The sequence below is a fragment of the Pteronotus mesoamericanus genome, unplaced genomic scaffold, assembly GCF_021234165.1.
Source record: "Pteronotus mesoamericanus isolate MK-2021 breed Mesoamerican mustached bat unplaced genomic scaffold, CSHL_Meso_final contig_20, whole genome shotgun sequence".
Taxonomy (NCBI): domain Eukaryota; kingdom Metazoa; phylum Chordata; class Mammalia; order Chiroptera; family Mormoopidae; genus Pteronotus; species Pteronotus mesoamericanus.
The window spans coordinates 69,146,814-69,163,103 of NW_026555085.1; the positions used below are offsets into that span (position 1 = coordinate 69,146,814).

At 40.1% G+C, this 16,290-nt stretch overlaps 1 protein-coding gene across 1 annotated transcript; it reads left to right on the forward strand.

Moving 5' to 3' along the window:
• Positions 1–4,066: 4,066 nt before the first annotated feature.
• Positions 4,067–5,921, forward strand: CALHM6 (calcium homeostasis modulator family member 6). The gene is made up of 2 exons (XM_054568902.1): positions 4,067–4,600; positions 5,315–5,921. Exons 1-2 carry the CDS (start codon positions 4,070–4,072, stop codon positions 5,732–5,734), a joined length of 951 nt encoding a protein of 316 aa, XP_054424877.1. The 5' UTR covers positions 4,067–4,069; the 3' UTR covers positions 5,735–5,921.
• The last annotated feature ends 10,369 nt before the right edge of the window (positions 5,922–16,290 follow it).

The following is a 16,290-nucleotide window of genomic DNA, read 5'->3' on the forward strand; positions in this document are numbered from 1 at the left end:
TTCTAATGTGCTTAACATGAGAATCATTTCTTAGAAGTGAAGTAAATTGGTGTTAAATTATGAATTTTCAAAAGTGTAAAGGTCTTTCAGATATTATTTAGCCTATCCTCAGAAAGAATTCTTGACTCCTGTAGGCACCATTAGTATTTGATTATACTTCCACTAAGAGTTAAACATCTGAGCATCATTTCCTCAGAACAGAGCTGGGTATGACGGGCTTGGTAACCTTCAATAGACCCAGAGTTAGAACCACTCACTGCTCCAGAGATGATCGGGGTGGATGCCAGGGTACTGGACTCAACTGCAGGTGTTGGGAGAAAATTCAGGCTGGCAGGCAGGACCCAGGCTTTCATGGCTATGGAAACATGTAACAAGGACAGAATGATCATCAGTCTCTGTGGGATACATCATGCGGGAGCACAGTGGTGGCAACCCCAGGATGTGGTGCTTGGAGACTCAAACTGACAAGATAATAGGTCAGGTTGCAACTCGGTCCATAAGGAGTTCCAGGTGCAGGACTGCAAACTACACACTCTGGTCTATAAGGGCCCTAAACCTGACCTCAACCTGCAGTTCTGCCCTTGTGATGGGCCACCTCCCTTCTCACCCTCAGTATTCCAGTCACTATGTCTTTCTTTCCAACCTCAAGCTCCTTGGCACCCCAGAGCCTTAGTCATTCAGATTTCTGCTCAAATGTCCTCTGCTCATGAAGGCTCTCTACTGCATGAACTATTCTAATAATCTGCACAACATTGAGGACTTTCCCCTCACTATCAGTAAAAGCAATGTATCTGTTTTTCTTGTTCCTGTTGTATCCAATAATCCCAGTCACATGAGGGTGAAGGACTCACGGGCATGAACAGTGTGGTGATTCCTGGGGGAAGGGGGTATAAGGGGACTAAACGGTAATGGAAAAAACACAATAAAGATTAAATCAAAAAGTAAAAAATAAAAAAAACAGTGTTTTTTAAAAAAACAAATTATCCCACGGTTGCAATGTAAGGGGTAATCTCTCACATTGAGTATTCATTAATTTTATTTTGTTATAGAACAAGGGAGGAGGGGAGAGGGAGAGACATTGATTGTGTTGCCTCCCATATGCACCCTGATCATGGCTTGAACTCACAATCTAGGCATGTGCCCTCACCAGGGATTGAACCTGTGACCTTTGGTGTAGAGGACAACACTCCAACCAATTGAGCCATTGGGCCAGTTGGCTCGGTGAGTGTTCATTTAATAGACACACCCTATATGTAAAGATACTTTACTTTCTCTACTCAATTTACAGAGCTCAACAATCTTGAAAAGTGAGCTCTATTATCCTGCTTATACAGACCATAATGCTGAGTCTCAGAGATGCTAACTTATTACACACACACACACACACACACACACACACACACACACACTACACCTAACTTCAAAGGCCATGTTCTTGTCGGTATACCTTCACCTCTTTCTGGAGCCACACCATGTAAGCTGTTTCACAGAAATGCTTACAGTTTGTGTCAGAGGATTGATGCTTTGAAAAAACTAAAAGAGGAACAAACATGTTAGTTAGATGTAGCTGCAGTTTGAAATGTTTTTGGTTCAAGCAGCATTTTTTTAAAAGTGAATCTCTATCCGTAATTTTAGCCATTGCTGATAAAAAGTTCTTTTATTTTTCTAAGAAGCCTAAATACAGTTTTTTCTTTCATTCCTTTTACTTTTTATTTTTTTAAATTATTGTTCAAATACATTTGTGTCCATTTTCCCGCCACCACTTTCCCCTGCCCCACCCTCCCCCACCTCCCACCCTCAGTCCTTCCCCACTTCATCTTTGTCCGTGGGTCCTTTATACGTGTTCCTTGACCCTTCTCCTTCTTTTCCCCATTACCCCCCTCCCTCCTTCCTTCTCATTACTGTTGGTTTCTTTTTTCTTTCAATGTTGCTGGTTATATTTTTCTTGCTTGTTTGTTTAGTTGATTAGGTTCCACTTATAGGTGAGATCACATGGTATTTGTCTTTTGCCCCTTGGCTTATTTTGCTTAGCATAATGCTCTCCAATTCCATCCATGCTGTTGCAAAGGGTAGTAGCTCTTTTTTTCTTTCTGCTGCATAGTATCCCATTGTGTAAATGTACCATAGATTTTTTTATCCATTCATTTACTGATGAGCACTCAGGTTGCTTCCAGCACTCGACTACTGTAAATTGTGCTGCTATGAACATTGGGGTGCATACGTTCTTTTGAATTGGTGTTTTGAGATTATTAGGGTATAATCCCAGTCATGGAATTGCTGGGTCAAAAGGCAGTTCCATTTTTAGCTTTTTGAGGAAATTCCAAACAGTTTTCCAACGTGGTTGCACCAGTCTGCTTTCCCACCAACAGTGTACTAGGGTTCCCTTTTCTCCACAACCTCACCAGCATTTGTTGTTTGTTGATTTGTTTATGATGCCCATTCTGACTGGTGTGAAGTGGTATCTCACTGTGGGTTTAATTTGCATCTCTCTTATGGCTAGTGATGCTGAACATCCTTTCATATATCTCTGGGCCCTGTGTGTGTCCTCTTTGGAGAAGTGTCTGTTCAGGTCCTTTGCCTATTTTTTAATTGGATTGTTCATCTTCCTGGAGTGGAGTCATGTGAGTTTTTTATATAGTTTGGAGATCAAACCCTTGCCTGAGGTATCATTGGCAAATATATTTTCCCATATGGTTGATTCTCTTTCCATTTTGCTGATGTCTTCTGTAGCCATGCAGAAGCTTCTTATTTTGATGAAGTCCCATTTGTTTATTCTATCCTTTATGTCCCTTGCTTTAGGGGACATACCGGTGAAAACACTGCTTTGTGGAATATCTGAGAGTTTCCTGCCTATGTTCTTCTCTAGAGCTTTTATGGTGTCGTGACTTATATTTAAGGCCATTATCCATCTCGAGTTCATTTTTGTGTATGGTGTAAGTTGGTGGTGAAATTTCATTTTTTTTGCATGTAACTGTCCAGTTCTCCCAACACCATTTGTTGAAGAGGCTAATTTACTCCATTTTAAGCTTCTGCCCCATTTGTCAATTATTAATTGACCATAAAGACATGGATTTATTTCTGGCCTCTATTTTGTTCCATTGATCTATGTGTCTGTTTTTATGCCAGTATCAGACCGTTTTGATTACAGTGGCCTTGTACTATAGTTTCATGTCAGGTATTGTGATCTCTCCAACTTTGTTCTTCTTTCTCAAGATTGCTGATAGGGCAACATTTTTAAACAGCCATGTACCCCTCCACCTCCCACTGATAAACTTGTTAGTCATGGATTAAGAATCTGACACTCCTTCAGGTACTGAAAGGGTAAGGACAAAACTGGGGAAAAAAGGTAGAAGTCAATATAATAGTATATTCAGCCTAATGTCCTTTATGACCTGTGGGAGATCAGGCAGAGGAGAGAACAGTCAGGGTAAATGAGGCCGAGAGTCTGTCCAGAAAGGGACAGGAAGGGACAGACATGAGGAAGGTACTGGACTTGAGCAGGGCTTTGTTGGGAATTAGCTTGTGAAAGAGAAGCCAGAAATCTGTGCCTGAATAATGTTTTCTGTAAATGATCGTTTTTTAAAATAACTGTTTGGTCTTACTGGGTTAGGAACTAGGGTAGCTGCAACAGAGGCAGTTCTTTTTTTTTTCTCCCAGTTTCCTGAAGTAAGAAGCATTGTTTGCATTGGGCAGCTGCACTGGGGCAGGAAAGTCCCCTGGTTCTTTGGTAGCTGTGTGGAAACAAAGGTTACAATGGAACAGAGTCTATCCTCAGTCAGAGTCCATGAATTGGGGAAGAAAGGTAACAGGTGCAGCCCCCTCCTGAAGAGGGATAGGTGTTGGAGAGACCAATGCTGTGTGTGACTGGGTGGGTCTGTCAGGAAGGGCTGATTTGGTTGAAATAAGAAAGTGAAAGTTCACGAGGGAGATAAGCTTTCTTTCCTCTTTCGAAGTTGCTTCTTGGCAGAGCGAAAAGCACTAGACCCCAGCACAAAACCAGCCGTGAAGCAGGGCTGGCAAGAGGTAGAAGCATCCGGACCTGTCCGCTGCGCCATAGGGTGAGAAGCCAATGGACAAGCTTAAGACGGTACTGGACCTGCACCTCAAGTACCACGGCGCCCTGGGCTGTGGTCTGGTGACTGTGCTGACAGCGGGCATGGAGCGCATCTTCTCCACGGTGGTGTTCCAGTGCCCCTGCAGCGCCACCTGGAACCTGGCCTACGGCCTGGTGTTCCTGCTGGTACCCGCTGTGACGCTCTTCCTCCTGGGCTACCTGCTGAGCGCTCGCACTTGGCGCCTGCTGACCGGCTGCTGCGCACCGGGCTCCTGCACCTGCTGCGGCAGCGAGGGGCAGCGAGGGATCCTGGTGTTGGCGCAGCTCAGCGGTAAGGCTGCTGTCGCGCCCCTCACTTGGCTGGCCGTGGCGCTGCTCGGAGGCAGCTTTTACGAGTGCGCCGCCAGCGGGAGCGAAGTCTTAGCGCGGCGCCTGTGCTCCGGCCGCGACTCCAACTGTATTGCTCTGCTGCCGCTGGTGCCCTGCGGGAATCAACAGGCGGCCGACGTGATGGATCTCCAGAAGGACCTCAAGGCCCAGTCTCAGGTCAGGAGCTGGCGCCGGGCGCGGTGGAGAGGAGCCGAGAGGGAGGGCTCCGGCGCGCGGACGGAAGCAAACAGAAATCGGTGCCCCTTTCCCAGACATACGACACAGAACACAAACTGGAATGGCTTCTTGCTTCTAATGAGCTAAAAGGCAAATGTTTAAATAACCCGAATGAAAAGGAGGAAAGGCACTTAATTTGGCGTCAGCATCTACTCTGCCAGAGACCGCGCTAGGTCTGTTACTTCTTACGTTAACCTCCTGCGTTAGTATTGGGAGCGAAATCACTCCGTCCAGGTCAGGTTGCTTGCCCAGCCAGCAGGAGGCAGAATTGTTGCAATGAAATGGGCCCATCTGGCCCCAAGGCCACCACCCCACGCTGCCTTCTTGGAATACAAAGCTCAAAGCTTCTTGAAAATGAATGCTTGCTTCATTGGATTTGCTGCTATTCCATGTTTAGAGTTCTCGGGGCGAGACATACAGGCATCTATCTCCCTGGGCTCTTAACAGGACTTGGAATACGGCTGACTTGCGCAGCAAGCAGCTGTACTGAGGGTTTCGAGAGGTCACTGGCACTCTTTTCTCTAAGAAAGTAAGACTTAAAACTGTTGCTCGTTCATCATCATGCCTGTTGAGTAGTTCAAACTTCACCTGAGGATTTTAAAATTACTTCTTTAAAAAATGTGACTAAATTAGTACTTTGCTGTGTTTTCCTAGGTAGCGGGCTGGATCCTGATAGCAGTTATTATCATCGCCCTTGTGATCTTTGTATCTGTCACTCGATGTCGATCTCCAGTTAGTTTTATGCAGTTGAACTTTTGGAAAATCTATTCGGAACAGGAGCAGAAGATTTTCAAAAGTGAAGCCACAGAACATGCAACCAAATTGGCAGAAAATAATGTTAAATGTTTCTTCGACAGCTCACATCCAAAGGGGGAAAACAAAACCCCAAGCATGGAAGCCTGGCAGCAGATTTCATCAGTATATACTTTCAATCCGAAGGGCCAGTGCTACAGCATGTTGGACAAGTATGTTAACAGAAAAGAAAAGATTAGCAGTGTGAAATATTCCGGAGATGTGGTTTCTGCTCTCAGCTTTGTAGATTCTCATGGTATAAACATCACTCCGGGCTTATGACCTTATGAATGAATAAAACAAAAAAGGTTATTTTACAGCCCTGGGTGGTGTGGCTCAGTGGAATGAGCACTTGCCTGCAAACCAAATGTTTACCTGTTTGATTCCCAGTCAAGGTTGCTGACCTTGTCCCCAGTAAGGGTGTGTGAGAGGAAACCACACACACACATTGCTGTTTTTCTCACTTCCCCTCTGCCTAAAAATAAATAAATTTAAAAAGAGGTTGTTTTGAATTATTGCTTCATTTTTAAAAAAATAAAATTTAGTATTGTATGTTAGTGTTTTTGTCTTCCAAATTATGGAAACATGAAATTATAGATTTGAAATAAAAGTTTAGAGTTTTACCCCTTTATTATATTAATTATTTAAAAAGCAAGTGAGAGTAAATGATTCATTGAAATCGACAAACAGGCTAGATCAACACTTTTATATCATTAGTCTAGGGTCATTTTTATTGAGTAATATTGCTGCTTTCAAATAAAAGACTTTATTTAGTAGCAAAAACAACGAAAGAACAATTGAACTTCAGACCTTCTCTTAGATTATCTGATGCTAATTTCCAGTTCACTTTCTTGCAGTAAAGACCTTGTTAGGAACTTCAAAATACTGGCATTTTATATCTCTAATATGGCTATTAAACAAATATACAAAAATTTATCCTGAAAAGGAAAGTAACATTTTTTTAAATACAAAATTTGAAAAACTAGTTTAAGATAATTGCAGACAATAATTGTTTCAATTTGTAGCATCAGAGGGAAAATTTTAAAGCTGTTTATTGTGGTAAATTTCCAATATGCACAGAAGTAGAGAAGACAGTATTATGAACCTGCATGTAGTCATTACACAGCTTCACCAAAATGGGGTTGTCAGATAAAAGCCATACCATACAAATAAATAGGAAAATACAAATTGTGACTCAATTTACATTAGGGGAGGAGGGGTTGGGGGGAGTCTGTGAGGAACTTAAATCTGCAGGAGAAGAGCATTTCAGTTTGCAGGGCCAGTATGAGCAAAGGCTGAGGTGGCAAAGATCTTAGCAGAGTTAGGAGCCTTAAAGGCAACTTGGGGAAATGGGCAAGGGACCGATGGTGGAGCCCCTTGAGGCCGTGCAAAAGATTTTTGGAAATATTGATAATGCTTTTCTGGTGGAAGGAAAGAATGGCTGGGGGAAGAGAGGGAGCCAAGGTGGAAATGGAGAGACTAGTTGGGAGGTCCCTGAAGTGGGACCAGGAGTGAACTTGGACCGGGCTGATGAAGAGAGAAAAAGCAGATAGATTCAAGGCAGATGGTGAATATAGTCATAGCAGGATGTGTTAATGGAAAGGATGCAAAGATTTATTGAGAACAAGTTTATCTATAAATAAATTCTATTGTTTGATGACATCAGGATTTTTCAGGGGACATTAGGTAGTCATTTCTGTCTATCCCACACATTAATGGCTGTTTGGTGCATTTTTAAAAAATGAGTTTGAAAACTTGAAACTATGAAACAGTCGAGCACTGATCATTTTTGGTCCTCGCTCTCTTGGCTGACCTTCATTCTGGCTTTATTTGCCCTTTGTCATTGAGGGCCATTAGCATGAACTAGTCAGCAGGACTGAATATCCTGTGGTTGGGAGTCATAAGCAACAAGACAGTTGACAGCAGAATCTGCATGATCAATTTTCCTCTATTTCCTAATGAATGCTTTCGAAAAATCATATCATGTCTGCTTTCATTTTTGCTTCTTTATTTTATTTCCCAATTTCTTTTGTATATCCTTCCCTTTTAATATGCTCCACTTTCTCTTTCTCTTTAATATGCCCCAATCTTTCTTTTTATTTTTATTATTTTTATTATTTTTTATTTTTGTATGCTCACCGGAGGATACATTCACTATTTTAGAGAGAGATGAAGCAGGGTTGGGGGTTGGGTGGAAAGAGGGAGACAGTGAGGGAGAGAGGGAAAAAGAAACATCAATATAAGAAATATGTTGGTTCCCAATCATGCCCTGATTGGGAACTAAGCTCTCAAACTAGGTATGTGCCCTGACTGGGGAATAGAACCTCGAACCTTTTGGTGCATGGGATGACGTTCCAACCAACTGAGTCACCTGGCTAGGGCTTACCCAGTCTTTAATAATTACTGTTAAAGTATACATGCTTAAGATATAAAATGACAATGCTAGAAAAGTATGCAAAGTAAAGCGTAAAATCCCTCAGTTCTTTGTAATATATCCTTCCCACAGGAAGCCATATATTCTGTGTCTGCACAAATATTATGACATTGTAAATATGGTTCTGCAACTTTGTGACATAAAATATTGTTGTTCCATGTTACATATATAGTAATTTGCCTCATAAAAATTACTTCATAGTACTCTGATTAATAGACTATGATCCCCTTTTTAAAAAAGTATGCATGTACACACATACATATATACATACATTTATACAAAGATATGCAGCAAATTGTCAAATTTGGTCAATTCTGGAGGCTAATAATGATGGAGGAAATTTGTTTTTAAATCTCATGCAGTTCTAATCTTTGGTAGTGAACAATAAATATTAACTGCGTTATTGGAAAAAGAGAGGAACAACACTGTCAACAAAGCAGTGTTGCATCTTTCAGATCATTTCACTTTCATGTGATTGTTGGGTATCCATGAAACACATCACTCACACACACAAGTGAAGAACTGAAGATTAGAGAGGTTACATTACTAGCGCAAGTACACAGTCAGTGAAGCCAGGAGACTGACCCTTTCTACATCATGTGGTATTAAAAGGCCATGTGGCTGTTCTTATTACAGATTTTTATTTTTTTTATTCCATTTGTCCTCATAAGCAGAGAAAAATATCAATGGTCTATAAACTGAGTAATGAAGCAGTCCTGAGGGAAGAAGACGAAAATAGAAATAGTCACTTACAGAAAAGTCTCTGGCCGAAAAACATGGTGGAAATCCTAAGTTTCTCATTTTGCACTAGGTGGCCTATTGTAAATAACTCTTCCAAAAACAAAGTGTGGAGAGGTGCCCTGTGAGTCAACCCCAGCAGCAGCAACCACTGGCCTGTCAACAACAGACTCCCACTGAAGGCCTGCCATGTGCCAGACACCTGGCCGGCCTTTAGTTGATCTTATTCTGTTTCTTATATTCTGTTTCTTACTCTATATTACCTACTTATGAGGGATCTGTTATCAATTGCAATGTAAGGACTGTGAAACTGATTACATTCCATTCTTATCCAAGGAAAGAGACCTGTATCAAAAAAGGGATATGGTCTGCCACGATCCATTGTCACAAAGAACCAAACATGACAAACTTCCAAATGAAAGAAAAATTGTACAAGAATAGGCAATTTATTGTTATTCCAAAAATTGGGATCCATCAAACAGAGAAGAGTAAATGAAACATTTATGGACACTTTAAAAAACAATGACAAACAAACATTTATGTGACTGCCATAGAAAGGAAAGACATAGGACATTTCCAGTTTCCCAGGACTCCCTGCTCTCCCCACCTAGTGGTGAGGGGCAGGAGGCAGTGAACATTTCCTTACCTTTGTTTATAGTCATATCATATATGTGTGCATTGCTAAACTATTAATGTTTAGTTTTCTCTGCTTTTGAACTATTTATAAATGAAATCATCTTCTAAGGAGTATTTTAATCACCTTCTTTGTTTATTTTTGTTTGAAAGATTCATCTATATTATGTCTAGAACAACTCTACAAGCATGAATATATAACATTTCTAGCAATCTAGGTATTCATTTAACTGACGGGGGTTGTTCTTAATTTCTGGCTCTTATGAGCAATGCTGGAATGAACATTCATGTATTTGTGTTCTGGTATACATGAATGTAGTTCTTCAGGGCGTGTTCCTAGGAATAGTAGATGGTAGCACAAGGCATGTACATATTCTAGTTTGCTAGATAATGTCAAATGTTTACCATAAGTGTTCTACCAATTTTCACTACTAGGGGAGTTCCCAGTGCTTCTTATCTTTGTAACAATTGGTATTTCCAGTTATTTATTTTTGTCATTCTGGTGAACATGTAATGGTATTTCTCATTATGGTTTTAGTTGGCACTTCCTTAGCCATTAATGGAATTTGGCACTTTTTTATGTTTACTAGCTACTTGAATATCCTCTTTTATGAAAGGTTTATTCAAGCTTTTTCCCATTTTTTAATATTTAGGTTGTCTGTCTATTTCCTGTTGATTTATGATATTTCATTATTATTTTGTTCACTTAAACCAACAAGTGTTTATTGAGTGCCCGCTATGTCCCAAGCATATTTTAGGTATATGGGGATAAATCAGTGAACCAACAGCAAAGCTCCTAACCTTCTGGAGTCTATATTTTCAGGTGAGAGAGAGATAATAGACAATAAGCATTATAAAGAAGTAAACAATCAGGTATTTTAGGAGAAAAAGAATGCCATTTAATAAAGGATAACATTCTAAGAGGCATTAGAAGTGTTGGGAGTTGATGAGTATTACCCTCATTGAGATGTAAGCTTTGGCAGAGGCTTGAAAGGGTGGCCTGAGTAGTAAGATGGGGGACAAAACTAGGCTGTGAGTTCAGAGAGGAAATGGGATGGGGGACAGATCATGTAAGGCCTTGAGCCTTTGCAAGGACTTTGGTTTTTACTCTGCATGAACTCACACATTCCTTACAACACCTTCATCATCAGATGACTGAGTCAGACGATTGGATGCTATGAGGTAATCAAAGAGGATAAGAAGGTGCTGACTTTAGAAAAAGAGGAAATGGCGCTCCCTTTTAGACTGTAGATGTCCATAGCCTCAGAATTGGGCAAATCATGACTAAGACCTCATGGAACATGTTACTGCTGAATTAAAGGCAGGTAGGAAGTATATTCATAGGTACGTGTGTATGTGTGTGCATGAGTTGTCTTATGGTATCTTGTGTACATTTTTAATAGATTTAAAAAAATTTTTTTGGCTATTAAGAAAACTTAATTTGATAAGATAATCAATAATGGTGAGAAGTGAGTTTATATAGTCAATAGCCACAGATTGCTTTTAAAACTTTGCCGTTCACTTTTCAGTGATTCTCCTTGTCTAGTTTTGAGCTCCATTTAACTAATGCCCTCATGTTCACCATCAACCTCTTAACATATTCATTTTCAGCAATTCAAGACACATCCAAACATCTATTGAGAACACCTAATACATGTGAGAGTCTTTGTAATACTACGATTAAGAACTCGGTCACTGGACACAAATTTTACTAAGTGGCCTATGAACTGCAGAAACTTATTTCTCACAGTTCTGGGGGCAGGAAGTTGAAGATAGAGGCATCAGCAGATTCTGTGTCTGGAAAGGGTCCATTTCCTGGTGCCTAAATGGCTGGCTTCTTGCTGTGTCCCCACATGATGAAGGGGCCAGGGAGACCTCTGGGGTCTCTTTTACAAGGACATTTTTCCACTTTTCAGCCCATTGCAAACATATTTCCTCCTTGATGCAGTTCCCAACTACAGCAGTCCACAATGAAGTCTTCTTTCTCTGAACTTTTATGACTTCACCTCTCAAAATCATACATTTCTTTGTATCACATTAAAATTGTTTTCTCTTTCTAGCATGATTTTATGCCTTATGAAGAGTTTAAAATTAGATTCTCTTGCAAGTACCACAACACAGCAACAAAGGAGATAAAAACAAGTTGATAAACAACAAATGATAAAGATGAAAGATTTTATTATTTCACTGAGGAGAAATAATTTAAAATATTACCAATATTTCTTAAAATTTTAAGGCACAAGATACATAACCATAGATAATAAATCAACAACAAAAGGCTGCATATTGGTGATTATAGTATCATTCCCAGACTTGAAAACCATGTGTTCATAAATCAGGCTATTTCTTGATATATGTTAGCTTTTTGTGCATGACATTCCATTTCTTAAAGGAAGATTATAGTATAAGAAAAAACATTACTGTTTTTAAATATATTTACTACTTTTTCACATATAGTAAAGAAGCAAAATTTAAAAGACCAAAGGTAGTTTTTTCTTTCTTGAAGTACTCACCAACAACTCTGTTATTGATGTTCCACAGAACACAGTTTGGGAAACAGCACCTCAGATAATCAGAGGCAGATGGAAAATCAACTGTTGTTTGGCTCACTTCACAATATTCTTAAGTCACATAGTCTATCTAAAAATAGCAACTTGAATAACCTCAAGACTGAGACATGGTTAAACTGTGGGGCAACTTATTTCAATGGCCAAGGAAGTTGATGGATACACTGGGATTCATTAAACCATACTTTATTTCATGGAGACTGGACAATCATGTGTCTAGGCATCTGCAGAGCTACTTTAAAGCACTTGGAGAGAGGGCAGTGCATAAAATAAAAAGCAGATGTTTTTTCTCTTAAAAATCAGATCACTCCTAACCACTTTCTTAGTTCCCAGCTATACTCAAGCTTTCTTGATGAGACAACTGTTTCTATTCATATGCAGTCTAAAAAGACTAACTTTAATATTTCACATTCTTTACCTTTAAAACTGCTTGCCACTGTTCACACCAACAGAATTCCACACACTTTTCTGCCTCATAAGCACATTTCACCCAGGTAGAAGTTGCCCAACTCTTCCTGCAGATGTACAGTGAAACTCTCTCTATAAAATAGCTATTGATTTTTTTTTAGATCTCAATCTTTATCCTGATTTTCTGTATTCCCACTCCATCAACAATGCACACTTATTAAAAATAATGCTCAGTAAACATGGTTAATCATAATGAAAGACAGCGGAAATACGTACTTCTGGTTAAAACTGTTAGTATGAAAATACATATTCAACCACAATAAAACAAAAGTAAAGAATTTTTTTTAAATGTAGTAAAACAAAGGTTGAAAAAACAATGCAAGTTTTGGAAGCTGAAAAGCAGATAGCAAGCGGTAATTAGCCTAAGCCAGAACTGGAGAAAGAAGCAATGTAAATTGTACCATGGAATCTGTATTTAAAAAGGGCTCCAAATTAGCAGCACCAGTCACCTGTGGAAGTTGGGAGCAGAGGCAGGTCTAAAGACAGGATTTGTTGAAAGCTTAGAATTAGTCCCTCAGCCCTGGCCAGGTGGCTCAGCCAATTGGAGCCTGGTCCTGTACACTGAAGGGTTGCAGGTTGATTCCCTGTCAGGGCACATAACTAGGTTGTGGGTTTGATCCCCACCGGGTGCACATAGGAGGCAGTGACTCAATCTCTATGTCTCTCTCCCCTTTCCTCTCTTTTTAAAACAATTAACATATCTCCAGGTGAGGATTTTTTTTAAAAAGCACTGAAAAAAAAGCATTTGTTCCCAAGATCTCTGTCCCCATGCCTAACATCTGGGTAACTGCTTCTCTTTGCTGTAGCAAAAGGAAGGAGTTTTAATTTCTAGATGTAGCTTTCCAAAAGATTTCTTAACTGAGGGACATTAGAACACATGAAGGCATGGACACTAGATTAAAGACATGGGAATCAAATTAAAGTGAATACACAGATGTTTTATTTCCCAGCCTTGTTCCCCAACCTGGTCCCCTGAATATTGGCAGTCAGCCAGTATTCTTTAGGCAGTTGGTCAGAAGAACCATATCTAGCAAATCTGACTGCTCAAGAGAGGAGATGCCAATAAAATGACTCATTTTGAGATTTACATTTAAACTCCCCAACTAATCATACTATGCTGAAGCTGATAATTGACAAGCACTGGCAAAGTTCTTATTTTATCCAATATAAGTGGATAACCAAGGATATTCAGAGATTTGAGAGATGCATGAAAGACAAAAGCCAAAACAAACTATACTACTTGTAGGAACCTGAAGCCATGTATTTTTAAGAACTAAAAACAATATCTCATAATTTTAGAGATATAAGAGGAAACATTACATGTATGAAGTAAGAATTGAACGGTGTTAAAAAACATTTGAGAACAAAAGAGCTCTTGGAAATGAATAACATTATATAAGAAATTAAAAATTCAGAAGAAGGAGTGGAACATTAACTTGGAGAAATCTCCCTGGAAGTAAAGTATTAAGATAAAGTAATGGAAAAGAGAAAAGTGGAGAAAATTAGAGGACTAGTCTAGGAGATCTAACATCCTACTAAATGAGATTCCCTGATAAAGTAGGGAAAATGGATAAAATAGGGTGCAAAATCATCAAAAAATAATTCAATATGTTTTCTCCAAAAGGAAGGGCAGGGATTCCCAGATTGAAGAGTTAGTCCCGTGGGGTGATGAGCACAGCACAAGGATACAGCCACACAGTGAGACACATCATGGGGCAATTTTGGAACCCTGTGGATGAGGAGGAGATTTATCAGAGAGAAAGAACACACCTGGTTTTCTGGAGAGAAAGACTGGAACAAGACACACAAACCAAGTGGCACTGTAGTTCTGAAAAACAACTGGAAGCTGGATGACTATGTCTTCACACACTTGAGCTCCTATCTGCTCTTTATCAGGCAGCTACTAGGGTCTGCACTCTTCCAGAAGAAGGAGTGCCCCAAGCAAGGCAGTCATAGGACCAGGGAAACAAGGGATCCTACGGAGATAGAAGAGAAGGGATTCTCTAGGGTCATGGTGAAAGGAAAGGACCAAGTGATGATAGTTCAGCTCTCCAAATTAAGATTAGCCTGACGTGGGTTAGTTAATGCTAGAAAGGAATAAAGTTAACATTTTAATACATTTATAAGTTCTTAATGTTTTACAGAAAATAGTAGAGTGACTCAAAAATTGTGTGGTGGTTTTAAAACATGTCTATAGATTCTTTGAAACTCCTTCCTTCAAAAGACAGAGATTAATGCCCCACCCCGACTCCCGCCTTGCTTATGTGCTGGTCTCACTCACTTTTAATGAATAGGAAAAAAGTGGAAGTGAGGATAAGCATCTTCAGAGCCTTCCATAAAAAGTGGTGCAAACTTCTTTCTCCCCCCTTTTTCTCTGTTCTCTCCCTCTTCCTCTCTCTCTCTCTCTGTTCCCCCTGCTTCCGCACCTCCTGCTGGAATTGCTCTATCTCTCTGTCTCTTGAATTCCACTGCCTGGTCATGAGGCTGATCAAGCAGCCACTGGAGAGTCCTATGTGGTGAGAATCTGGAATCTCTTGCCAATGGCCATGTGAGGACCTGGTTTAGAATTAAATCCACCAACTCTAGTGTAGTCTTCAGATGGCTGCAGACTCTACTGACATCTTGATTGCAGCCTTGAGAGAATGTTCCCAATGTTACTAAGTGGTGCTTTACATCTTTTGCAGTGCCAGATTCTCTTCCCGGGGTCTCCCAAATACGGCCCTTTCATCTACAGAGAGGAATGTCTGCATGAAATTAACCTCCACCTAAAATCTTCCAGTGTTTCTGAACTTATTCAAAATAATCTTATGGCTGGAGCCAAAATAATCAGCTCTTTGAGAGTAATCTTTTTGTGTTCTGAAATGGAACGAAATCTCTCGTGACCACTTTAAACACTACTGATGAATATTTTTGTTTTCTTTGTTGATTTAAAGTATGAAAAACAATACTGATTGAATAGATATAGCTCATTTTAGCTTTTCCTTCTCTTTATAATGTCACTCAAATAATTTTAAAAGAGGAGCCAGCTTGATTCAATAAATCTTTATCAAGCATTCATTACATGACCATAGTCTCAGCAGGGGTGTCCAACCTTTTGGCATCTCTGGGCCACACTGCAAGAGAAAGAGTTGTCTTGGGCCACACATTAAATACACAGACACTAACGAAAACTGATGAGGGGAAAAAAAGGTTTTAAGTAAACTTAGGATATTGTGTTGGGCGACATTCATAGCCATCCTGGGCCGAATGCAGCCCACAGGTTGCAGGTTGGACATCCTGGTCATGTGTGGCAGTGCGGAGCAGACCTGTAATCAAATGATTACAATGCAGTGGGGTTGGTGTAAAGGTTATCGTGTGTGCATGTCACCAAACTTGTCTAGTGATAATTTGCCTGGGAGCTGCCTCAGATTTTTATGGAACGAGGCAAGGTATAAATTGACAAACTAAGGAGTGGGAGAGAGGTGGTATGAGAAGATTTCAGAGAACAAGAGCCCTGAAGAGGTTTTTGGAAGATGAGTTGCTTACCAGGAATACAAGCCGGGAGAGCATTGCAGGAAGAAGGAACAGTATGTGAAAGGGACGCAGGCACCAAGAGCATTGTGTATTGAGAAATCAAACTACATCAACTTGGCCCCAAATGCCATGAGTGAAGAGGAAGGCAGAAAGAGCTGGTCACAGAGGGCTTTGTTTCGCGTCACGGGGACTTACTCTTTGCCCTGTAGACAATAAATAGACAGTAAAGAAATTGCTGATACCATCGGATATAAATGGATTATCCTGGGGAAATAATTTTTTCACTTGATGTTATGAAAATTATATAATCATAGAGAAAAATAAAATAGTATGACGAAACACTATAGACATATATTTAACAAATCCTAACATTTAAAAAATATTTGTATTGAAAATTATATTGTTGTTGTGTTAGAGTTGTCCCAATTTTTCCCCCTTTGCCCTCCTTCGCCCAGCCCACTCCCACAGTTATCCCCCACTCTGTT